Below are 12,445 nucleotides of genomic sequence, written 5' to 3'. Positions count from 1 at the left end.
TATATATATATATATATATATGTATATCAGGAACACTCCAAACTTCAGCATGCAAGTAAGGCACTGACTCCGTGAAATATATACATATGTATATAGTTTCCACAGGAAATCCGCAACATTCTATTTGAAATAACTTTGCCGCCGGTGGACGAATCTTGGCGAATTTCTCCAAGAAAATGGCCTGCTCCGCTCCGCTCCTTCTCTGAAAGTTTGGGGGTGATTTGTGCAGCGGAGGCCGAGAAAAAAGGGGGGTCCCAAAACATGTTTTCCCCATGCAATTTTCCATAGGACCTTTAGCCAGGGCTACAGCCCGAACGGATGAACGGAATTACGACAAATTTGGCAAAAAGGTAGAGTTCGGTTCACAGATCACGCTTTTTGTTAAATGGTGTTAATGCGTTCAGAAGTTCCTGAGAAAATCAAAAGTAAATTCATAAGTATATCTAGAGGTGCATACCGTAAGCTTACTGTAAGCTTACTGTACTCTGTAACTGTCTGTCAACACTCCAAACAAGAAAGTGTTGGCAGCCATCTTGTGCCTGAGTAGACTGAGGCACAAGAAAGCAGAAAAACAAATGTGTAGAACGCAAAAAAGGGGACGGGTAGAAACAGCCTGACCCCCTAGGCCTGCTCAGGGGGTCCCACAAGGACCCCCAAGACCCCCCAATTTTTTTTGACGAAAATCGCGGGGTACGAGTACCGTACGAGTACCATACGCATACCTTTCCGAGCAAGAACCGCATGCTCATTGGCTGTGCACACTCCAAATCAGGAAGTGTTGGCAGCCATCTTGTGCTCGGTAGACTGAGGCACAAGAAAGCAGAAAAACAAACGTGTAGAACGCAAAAAGGGTAGAAACAGCTCGCCCCCCTAGGCCTGCTCAGGTGGTCCCACAAGGACCCCCAAGGCCCCAATTTTTTTTTTTAACCCGGTCTGTTTTTTTCAAATTAGCCCGTGAAAAAGAAGTGTGGTGGGGGCCAAATCCCCCCCACACTGCCCCGGGGACCGCCACCCCCAGGGGCAAAGCAACGCGGCCCCCTGGTGCATACTGTAGGTTTCAGATGGGCTAGTTGGCCCCCATGGACCCCCAGTATGTAAGGGGAATTGGTTCCCCCTCTGCAAACGCACCAGAGGGCTGCGTTGCAGAGAGGTGTAAAAAGGAGGGTGGCCTCATTACACCTCTCTGCAATGCAGCCCCCTGGCGCATAATGGAGATTCCTAGTGGGCTAGTTGGCCCCCAGCCACCCCCAGTATGCAAGGGGAATTAGTTCCCCCTCTGCAAACGCACCCTGGGGCTGTGTTGCAGTGAGGTGTAAAAAGGGGCCAGGCCTCATTACACGTCTCTGCAACGCAGCCTCCTGGCGCATACTGGAGGTTCTCGGTGGGCTAGTCCTGGTGCATACTGGAGGTTCCCGGTGGGTTGGTTGGCACCCAGGGACCCCCAGTATGCAAGGGGACTTAATCCCCCAACTTAGAACACTATACAGGGAGCGTTAGCACAGTTGTGAAGGAAGGGGGCAGGGTTTGAGGTGATGTGAGTACAAACATGCCCTGAGGCGCGTTTGAAGTTGGGGAATTAATTCCTGTTCAATCCAGAGGTCCTCTAGGAGGCAACTAGTCCAACAGGTATCTCCAGTAAGCGCCATTTGAGATGTCATCAGTGATGTCATGAGTGGTGTCACTGACCATGTCATGAGTGATGTAATATGTGACATCATCAGCAGTGCATTGCGGCCGCGTGAGTTATAGTTAGCTGAACTAACTATAACGGGGGAATTTCAATGGTTTTGTATTAGTGAAATGTCCAGCTAACTAGAACGTGTGAAACCTATGGTTTTTTAGTGAATTTCTAAGGTTTTTTAAATGCTAATCCCTAACTATAACGTTTGTGAAACCTATGGTTTTTTCAGTGAATATATATATGAGAGGAGTGAGTGGGGGAAGCAATGGGGAGTGGTTTAATAGAGCAGAAAAGCAGAACACAAGGGAGAGCAACACAGCGGGTGGGTTTAAAGTACACAAGCTAGGAATCAACATGGAGTGTAGGAAATGGAGGGAGTTTAGTGGGAGAGAAGCACATGAGAAGCAGTTTGGAATACAAAAGAGACAAAATGTGGAGTGCTAGCGCATGTATTTGATAATAGGGGGAGAAGCACACAAGATAGACAGTGGGAAAATACATGCACTTTCTGGAGTGCTTAAGCAAACGTTCCCTAAATGAGAGCACGAGAAGGATGGATGCCAGCCAATTGGAGAGATGGTAAAAAGGCTATACTCCAGAAATGGGGCAAACACAAGATGGGCAAGCTGGGGCAAGGAAAGCCATTGATTAATAAGCAAGAAAATGATGTGAGAATAAATGTAAACCATAATAAGCAATGGACAAGTGTTAAGTCCTTGGTAGATCCACAAAAGGCCCTTTGTATTCAGATTGCTTTTAATGTCTAATAGGCTCAGCTTAAAAATTATCTGATTATTTAACTTTAATCTTCATTACTCTGAGTCCTATGTTTTTCTTGTTGAAGTTCTTATTTAATTTAGTTTCTGCTTCTAGACAGGCATCATTTACTTTGAATTCCCTTTCTAGTAAAAAGACTCACACCATGTGTAAAACACCTTTATAGTCTTTGTCATTGGTAAAGTCCACCTTGGTACCTGTAAGTCTAATGCTTGTCCCACTTCCACAAACCTCGTCTCATGGTTAGGCAACAAACTCATATGTACCGCAGAGCATAAACATTGTGGACATTAGCACAATGAATACCTTCCAAACCGTTAATAAACCTTGAATGAAGTATGAGAAACAGCCATACCAGAATATCCTACCTCCTCTTTACAGTAATAATATAATTTTGACAAAAATTCAAAAGAAGGCATATTGAGAGACAGCAACCCATTTAAAAATGGAACACAACAAAGAGCCAAAGCTGTAGTTGTGTCATAGCTTGCGGAGTTTGTTTAGTGTTTCACACTCTGTGTAACGTGTGTGGAGTTTTTTCCTTACTCGCGCACGTTATGTTGGAGAGCGCAAGTGAGGAAATTCTTACTGCAAACCACCTCCCCACGATATTTCCCAACGTGGGCAGTCGCAGATGGTTGATATCGCTCGCGTTGCAAAACCCTCTGTTCCAGAAAGTAGAAATGCCCACTTGTGCTGTGCGTGGTGTCATTCGTGCAGGGCAAACACCTAGCACTATAACACAGCCCGAATGGCAAAAAATACCACACTCCACCACTTGTGGAACTCCGCCTAGCGCAGCCTAGTTTTTTGGTCAGTTCGCGGATTTCCTCCACGAACTCCGCCCTAGAACTACAACAGGCAATATGTTGGAAAACCTCAGAAAGCCAGATTGCCAAAATATTTGAGAGAATCAGGGACGTCATTATGGGTAGTTATTAGAAGCAACTGCTGCCCCTCTGTTACTGTTGATTAATCCTCTGTTACTGTTGATTAGTTTACCCACTAATCATTTACTAATAATAAAAACTTTACCTTTCACAGGTGTTACTAGTTGTTCTCGTAAGTCTTTTAATAACTGCAGTTTGCGAATGTGCTGGAGCTTTAAGGTCCCAAAAATAGAGTACTTCAAAAATACCCTCTGCCTAGTCCTTGGGGTCAAGGGCAACGCAATGTCACTCCATTTGATATCATTGGTTGTCAAAGGACGTGGCCTCACTTCTGTTTCTAAAGTGATTTTGATGAAATGACACCATCGGGAGGGGAGGGGCCAGCAGTCTGCCAGCTCAAAAGAAGGAGAGGTCGAGCAAATAAAATGCTGGTCAGCAGCAGAAGGTACTGCTCGAATGAGAGCAGCACTAGGGTTTCAAGGTGGCATCTGCAGATGGTGCTGGAACTGTGTCTACTTCAATGAGTGTGCGAGGTGCCTGTGAGGCAAGGCAGAAGGCAACTGGGGACGGACTTACCATTTTGCTCTCTGCTCCATCGACTTTCTGATGTAATGTTTCATGGCACTCTTCGAAGGCAAGTGGACCAACCCTGCAAGAGAAAGGCATTAAATGGATAGTAGAGTGAAAACCCTGCAAGTTCAACTAGAAACGGTGTTAAGATCACGTTTCAACAGCTCCAAAATCATCCAAGACAGCCTAGGATGGGAGAGCATCATTTTTCTAGGTACCTTTCATCCCTAGAGTACTGCTTAATTTGTTCATGAACTGTGAAGCCATCTGTCGAATATCGGAGTTTCAGCACTCCATCATCTCCTTGTGTTTGCTTTGTTCGCCCTAAGTTGACAGGGTATGCCCAGACGTGGGTTCCTTGCTCACTTTGCCACTGAAGTCAAGCTAGCCCGGCTGATGAGGGGTGTTACCCTGAAAATGGTCACAGGATGCTGGTTTCCGGTCCAGGGAGGACCTGTCCTGGCAGTTCAGGCTGGACTGTTCCCATGAGGCACAGGGTCATGACTGATTTGCATATGGCTTGGTCCAAACTGGGGTGGTCGAAGTGAGCTAAAGAATGATGATGAATTCCACCCAGATCAGTGACTAAGGTTGAGTGTTTGAAAAGTTTCAGCCCTCTGTCCATCATCTCCTTCTGTTTCCCCAATCAGAAGTTAGCCCTTATTAAGTGTAATAAGGCAGCCCAGTGTTAGTCAAAGGGAGCGATAGACATTACAACAGTGAAAAATGACTTTAGGAGTTTTTCTGTCAGGACATGTAAACCTTAACACACATGTTCTACTTTTTAAATATCATGCTCCCTGCCCTATGACTAATTAGGGAAAGCCTTAGAGGTTAACTATAAGGATTAAAAAAGAAGGTTTTGGCCTGGCAAACGGTTTATTTTGCCAGATAGAAATGACAGTTTAAAACTGCACTACAACCTGCAGTGGCATGCCAGAGATGCGTTTTTGCAGGCTCTGGGTACATGTAGTAGAAGCTTTGAGAGACTTACAAGCAATTTAAATGCACCAAACAGGTGTATGGTAATTGTATTATGCTTAAGGGAGAGAGCACAAGCACTTCAACACAGGTTAGCAAGAGTGAAGTGTGCAGATTTGAGATGCCAATAAAGAGATTTCAGCGAAGTAAGGCAGTGAAGGGAAAAAAGTTGGGGGGAATGTCACGCCAAGTGAGTCAGGTCTAAAAGTATTCACTAAATAAAGTATGCATGCATAAAAAATTTTTTTTTACTGTAGTCCGGGGTCTAAAAGTGAAGAGATTTAAATGGGGTGAGGGCTACAACTGTGAGACTTACTGGTTCTGGCTACTACACGTGAACATCTTTGCTATGATCTGGGCTCTATATGCCATCTTGCAATACAGAGAAACATAGTCGTTCACTTCTGACAGCACGTTAGCCAGGAAAAGTATCAGCGCTGTGTGATTGATGGATAATTTTTATTCATATGAGAGTTAAAAATACTACCTCTTGTACTTCAAAGACCTTCTGGGATATTTCCAGGGTTCCAGAGAGTTAAGTACCCTCATATAGGGCAGCAGGAATTTAGTGGCCTTTGAGGCAGTCTAATAGCCGCCAGATCTCCATATTTCCCCAAGGAGGTGATCCTACATCTGCAGAACACTGCTATTCACCACCTTCAATCATCTAGCATTGAAGTCGGGCCTCTTAGGAGGAAGGACATGGGCTTTAAAAATAGGCTGCTAATTAAAATATGTGGTATAAGCAGAAAAGCATATTATTGCCAATCAACAAATTGCCTTTATGTTCAGCAATATTAACCTTAAGAGAGTGATAATGACATGGGGAGTGATTGGTATTGTGAGATAGTTGCCTGCGACCTGAGTGATGGGTCACAAACAAAAGGTCAGGGCCTTGAATAATGATGTTGGGCAAATATTGTTACATTGCCACTGGCCTCCAAGGACACTAATGATATTAGTACAGTATCATTGGGGCTCAGTGGAGACCCCAGATCATGGTGCCAGTTCCCCTGCCATGTTCATCAGTATTAGATAATGTGAGATGAGCAGAATCCTGCAAAACTCACCTTTAAAAACCCGAGTGGCCCATCGCGCCTGCATCTCAGCAGTTGGCAAGATGGCTCCAAGTGGACGTGTTAGGCCGATGAAAGCAAGGGTTGATTTTTCCAAGCCTGTTGCGAAGACGTTTTTATATAGAGAAAGCTTGCTGACATCGTCTTGGAGGTCTGTCTCCTGCAGGTACCCATATGAGACGATATAACCGGTTGCAAAGATGACGATGTCAACCTCTTCCCATGTGCCGTCTTCAAAAGAGACTGAGGCTTCACCAAACTCTGTCACGCAGGGCTTCACTCTCACTGCTCCTGAGAGAATAAGGCTGGGTAGGAGGTCATTCACGATAGGCTCCCTCATCGAAGACCTGCGAAGGAATACAAAATAAACACATTTGAAAACATACTACTATTTCCTTTGACTTCCCAGATTACAGTTGAGGTTTTTTAAATCAACTAGGTCTTTGTTATATTTTGAAAATATGGACAGATCTCTTTCTGGGACATCCAACAGCTGCATGAAAGGACATTACCCTTTCATCAAACGTGCGCGTGACTGCTCATAACCAAAGAGCTGTTATTATTGTCCCCCTCAACTGTTATCTCCGTAATGTTCCCTTGACCACTGAAGCCAGAAAGTTGGGCCACTCAGACTGTCAAGCTCTGCAAACCGGCTGCAAGGCAACAGGAAAACACTATGGGAAACGCTTTCGGAAATAAATGAACAAACAAAGTAAACATTAATCAGGATTTTGTGAACAGAAGAGTAACAGGAGTTCCTGCTCAACAACCTCTCTGGGAAAGGCAGGCCCAAACAGGTAAAGAGACAGAGGATAACCAAATTCCTTTGACTACTGGTGAACCTTGAAAGGGGTAGGGCAAATACCTGCCCAAGAATCACTGAGCTCCTGAGCAAGGCCTCCTTTAGGGAGCTTCTAGGTTGGGAAAGGGCACATTCCATTGGGAAAATGGAGAACATTTTGAGGAAAATTGCAGATTCCACACTTGGCAGCAAAAGTTTCACATACAATGCCTAAAATTCAGAGTTTCTGAAGAAAGCATTGATAAAATACTTGAATACCTCCCCATGCAGCCGGCCGAGCCTTACCCTCCCTAAAACATGTAGAAAACCCTGTGGCAAAACATAGTATTATTCAGCACAATGTCTCTAAAACAAGCTACAGAGCTTTAGGAATTACATTAAATAAAAACAATCTGTGTATGCAGTTTCAAACTGTGAATAATTTTTTTTTCAAAACGTATGAAGCATACTCCTTCACTACTATATTTCACGTTTTAAAACGTTTCTACTAGGTCCCGTTCAAGTCGCTCTGCCTGTATTTCGTTTATTGTTATTTTGTAGTTATTTTTTGTTTATTGAGGCACTTGCAATTAATTTGTGTGTATCATTGCTGTGCATAGGATATTTGGAAATCTGCGGTGTTGGACCTAGCCCGATTTGCAGGGTTATCCCCAAAACTTTTTAACTGCCTCCTATATTTTTTCTGACCTGTTTTTGTTGGCTTTAGGGCTTTGGGCACTTTACCATTACTAACGATTTATTGTCAGGACATGAAGGAATCCTCGACAGAAGTCCTAGTCCTATTGTTGTTTCAGACTACCATAATATCGCTAGAAGGAGTGCAGAGCTCCAGTACCTTACATGGAATCACTAAATGACTGCATAATATGTAGTAGGAGGGCAGATACACTGTTTGTTGCACAAACGCTTTAAACATTGCCTCCGGGATCAGCCTGCCTGCTCTACCCAAGCTACCAAGGGGGTGAGCAGGGGTTATCTAAGTTGTGTAGCTCACTTACCCTGACTAGAGGCGGTCCCCACAATCATATGGTGGCCTCAAGACCATCGCCATCAGGCCCAAAGAGTCGCAAGCGCATAGAAAATGCCCACTTATTTAAAGTGGCATTTCTTTAATAGTAATGAAAAATCCGCCACCATCAATAAGCAGGATTTATCGCCACTATTCCAAACATGGCAACGCTACTCCCTTCAGATCAGAAATGACTACTATACCCTACCTTTTACCTATACAGCACCCTTCCCATAGGACTACCTATGGCCTACCTTAGGGGTGACATATATGTGGTAAAAGGGGAGTTTCAAACTTGGCAAGTAACTTTAATGCCAAGTCACTGTGGCAGTAAACTGCACATGCAGGCCCTGCAGTGGCAGTCTTGATGCAGGTTTGAGGTTTGAAAGGCTACTTCTGTGGGTGGCGCAAGCAGCGCTACAAGTCCACAAGTAGCATTTAGTTTACAGGCCCTGGGTATATGGGATACCACTGTACAAGGGAAGTACAGGCAGATTGAATATGCCAAATAGGTGTAGAGCAACCATACCATGTTTAAAGGAGAGAACACATGCACTTACACACTGACCAGCAGTGGTAAAGTTCTCAGAGTCCTAAAGCCAAAATAAAAAAACACATCAGAAAAATAGAGGAGGAAGGCAAAAAGTTTGGGAATAACCCAACAAAAAGGGCCACGTCCAACATGTGGAATGTCTCAAATTTTGCCTTTTGTGATATGCTGATGCCCTTTTTATGTTTTGATTTATGTGTTACATTTGCACGTTGTTAATCTTCTATCTTTTTCTTATCATGTACTATTTTGTACTGAAATGTTTTTAAGCCATGCTTCCTTCTTGTGATGTACTATTATAGTTATTTTGATAACCGAAATAAAGTTTGACTTGCTTAAACCTTACTTATTTGTTTATCATAGAGAGTCTTCTTTAAAAGGGCAACAATAAATCATCAACTGTTGTACAACTCTCTCAGTTGCAAGGCACAACAGAGGTAGATATTTTTACAAACAGTTGCAGTACTCATACCTCTCATTTTATAAAAAGCTGATCTGTTCAAAAAGCAGACAGGTTACACAACACTTACATCTAAAGGGCCTGCTTTATGTCTTGGCGAACGGGTTACTTCTTCACAACTGTTACCGGTATCCTGTCCGCTGAAATATAAATCCCAAAGGATATAATGGGATGTATATTTCGGCGGACGGGAAATCCCTCACCGTTGTGACAGAGTAACTCGTCCGCCATGATCTAGATCAGGTCACGTGTTGGAAATGGCCCTTTTTGCAGGGTTAGCCCCAAACGTTTTACTTGTTCCTCCTATTTTTACGGACCTGTTTTTGTTGGCTATAGGAATCTGGGCACCTCACCACTGCTAATTAGTGCTAAAGTGCATATGCTCTCTGTGTAAATTATGATTATAAACCAAATGCTACTGGTGGGTCGCAGCACTTTTTGTGTTACCCAGAGGAGTAGCCCTGAAAAGGTGTCTAAGACCTACCACGGTATTGTCTGCATGCTCAGTTTTAAACTGCCATGTCCACCTGACAAATGCAACCAATTGCCAGGCCCTAACCTTCCCTTTTCTTACATGTAAGGCCCCCCTCAGGTAGGCCCAAGGTACCCCCATGGCAGGGTGCAGTGCATGTGAAAGATAAGACATGTACTGGTGTGTGTGACATGTCCTGATAGTGAAATACTGCCGATTTCGTTTTTTTGCGCGGATATCTGTACCATAGGATAGCATGGGAGATACTTTGTAACATCTAACAAGTTTAACTTCCCATTGGAGGCACAGCATAGGGTTCCAAAATGAGTTTAGACTCCAATCAAGTTCATAACGTTGTGTTTTCAATTTATTTCATGAAAGAAGTTGTTTGATATTTACATCATAGCAAAGTTATGCAATATTCACAAGCATCTTGTGTGCTGGTTAATGAGTTCCACTCCCTATGCATTTTGTCAAGGGGTATCTACAAAGAATGAAGAAGAATAAGTAACCAATTATCGTATCATGAAAAATGAGTATATCGCTTAAAGTTTACGTGTCTAGTAGCCGGCGATTAGTGAAGTACCTGAACGGACGTGCTACTGAGTATCTGACCATGCTATGTGATAGTGGAAAGGATCCAACAAGCGTTCTGCGCGGTAAGGATGGTGATGATAAACATAGGTAGGTGAATGATTATTCAGATGGGATGCTCGTGACAGTTAGCAATGTGCACGGATATATCAGTCAAAAGTGAACGGAATTTAGGCTGCCATGCGAAATGTTAATGCTCCGTGTAAAGGTTGCTAATAAAGCTAACAGGTGAGTTAATCGTGGCAGTGCGTTTAAGAAAAAAACCTGTTGAACACTCACGACGTGGACTCAGAGGGGCCAGTATAAACGTAGTGCTGAAAAAACAAGTCAAACACCAAGTCTTACAAAGTGTAATATTGGAGCGGAACGCTCCCATTAATGCACAGGCGTTAAGCAGTAGCTTCACTTACATGCATTCAAGACGCTGTTCGGTAGAATCACGGGGACATGTTAATTCAGAGTATCACCCCAGTGGAGTTCGGCAGAGGGAGGTTCACCGGCTAATATGTTAGTAAGAGTGCAGGTGATAGGTTAAGGTGACTGGTGATAGAAATAGAAGAAGGACTAACGAGAAGGATGTGGCGACTAACAATGATAATAAAAAACGGACTGTGTGACGGGTACTGGTGTGTGCAAAGATAACATTTCATCTAAAAGGCATTCGCATCAGGAGGTAAGCTGTGTTAGCCTGTCTAAATCCAGAAAATACCCAGCTAAACTGCCGTCTAGTAAAATTCTTAACGATAGCCGAACAAAAACTGCTCAAGAATGAGTAAGACAAACAAGGTTTAGCCTCCTCACTCTACCTATCTCTGGGAACGCGCTCCAAAAAAGACCATCCTCTCGGATTCATCTCCAATCGCATTAGGACCATGTATGCTGTATGTAAACGTATCTTAAATCAAACTATGACTAAGATCTGGGTTCTGGCCGATGTGCTATGATGCTAAAGCCACTGTGGGCCACCTCTAAAGAACATACAATAACTTTAAGACCGACTGCACAGAACCTTTTTTGTATAAGACTTTTAATCGCAGGAATCTAGAAACGCTCCGCCAAATGTTAAAAATGCTAATGGTTTTAGAGCTGGTCTGAGAAGCTCATAATTTTACTTTTTATATCCTGTGTTTGATTTGGTGTATTTGATTTGGTTTTACTGTAAGCAATGGTTTTAATAAACTATGCAAATAAAAATAAACTATCTATCTAAAACCTCCATAATGCCGTGCATCGTCATAGACTTCGTTTTCCAAGCTACTGTTTTTGTTAGGGGGTCCGTTTAATTCCGTGCCGGAGGCCGCGCATCTTGTGGTTCATGATGTACTTTGGATTATTGTTGTCATGACATCATAGTAGCTCCAGTACTATTTTTGCTATAATAATTTTTAAGTCATATTTTAATACATGTGTGGTGGATGTCGGGTGTTATCTCTGTGTTACTGAGTGTTTTGAGTATAAAGACTTTACACATTGTCTTTGGGATAAGCCTGTCTGTTCGTGCCAAGCTGCCAAGAAGGATTGCAGGAATTATATAAAGTGTGTATCCCCCTTACCCTGACTAGAAGCAAGGGTCCCAACTTGGACAAAAGTGCATACCTCTTCCAATTAGAGACCTCCAGTTCTAACACCCCCTCAGCAGTTTCACACGAACAAGAGTGAGCCAATGTGCCAAATAGGAAACTTGGGTATTATAATGCACAATATTATAGTGGTTCACTACGAACTCATGCACATCAGTGTTTCCTGGTCAGATCAATAACCAGAGCCACAGTCAATGTAATGAAAAAGTCAAGCACTGATACCAAGTACTGAACATTATCAGCAGACAGTTAATTATGGTTATACAATGATTACAAACCATTTTAGGAACCATTCACATGCTGCATTTTTAGTGCACTTAGCAGTACTATAGTAGTATTACTAAAGTACTACAAAATGCTATTCACAGACCTTAAAACAAAAAAATCACTGCCTTTGCCTCTCCTATATTTTCTATGGAGAGATCCTCCTACATGCAAGTTTACTACTTATTTGTATATATGAAAGAAACCAGGGTAGCTGATGGAAATGCAGCTTACGTCCTACAAAATAGGAGGAGTTTATGAGGGGTTTATAGTGCAGCATGCATCCACCTACAAAAGATAATGCACCCTGCTATTCACAAACTGCCCTTCAAAAGTTTATACAGCCAAAAAGGTTGCAAAACAGAGGGAAATGTACTTCATTTCAGAGCCGGAGTACTTCCAGCCAGTGGCGGCTTCTCCACTAAGGCAGAGGAGCGTAGCCCCACTGCTTCAGCTGCAAGTTGAATACAAAAAATAAATTGATAACTTTCGTTATCATAATTATGTATTCAGTTTGTAGCTGAAGCCAGGCGGATAGGACTGGGCTCCCCACATCACAGGGGGAGGAGTAGTAGCGCATGATGCTTTGGCTGGCTGATCATCTATAGCCTGGGTGGAGAACATGGAGAGCTTACCAGCCTCTGTCTGACTGCCAAACACAGCACTCAGACCAATCACAATGCTGCTATGGGATTCTGGAAGATGGAGAAAGAAGAGGCGGCAGCCAGCGGTCAGCAGT

General features: G+C 43.2%; 1 protein-coding gene across 1 annotated transcript in view; it reads right to left on the bottom strand.

Annotated features, from left to right (window-relative positions):
- The window catches only part of LOC147747796 (dimethylaniline monooxygenase [N-oxide-forming] 2-like), a 387,231-nt gene that overhangs the window by 49,890 nt on the left and 324,896 nt on the right, over positions 1-12,445 (bottom strand). Inside the window, exons 7-8 of the mRNA XM_086955934.1 lie at positions 5,970-6,322; positions 3,925-3,997 (exon numbers count right to left, since the gene is read on the bottom strand). Of these exons, the coding sequence (XP_086812060.1) occupies positions 3,925-3,997; positions 5,970-6,322 (426 nt within the window). The remainder of the gene's footprint in view (positions 1-3,924; positions 3,998-5,969; positions 6,323-12,445) is intronic.

The sequence above is a fragment of the Lissotriton vulgaris genome, chromosome 1_1 (genome assembly GCF_964263255.1).
Source record: "Lissotriton vulgaris chromosome 1_1, aLisVul1.2, whole genome shotgun sequence".
Taxonomy (NCBI): Eukaryota; Metazoa; Chordata; class Amphibia; order Caudata; family Salamandridae; genus Lissotriton; species Lissotriton vulgaris.
This window is presented reverse-complemented; position numbering and strand designations above follow the sequence as displayed.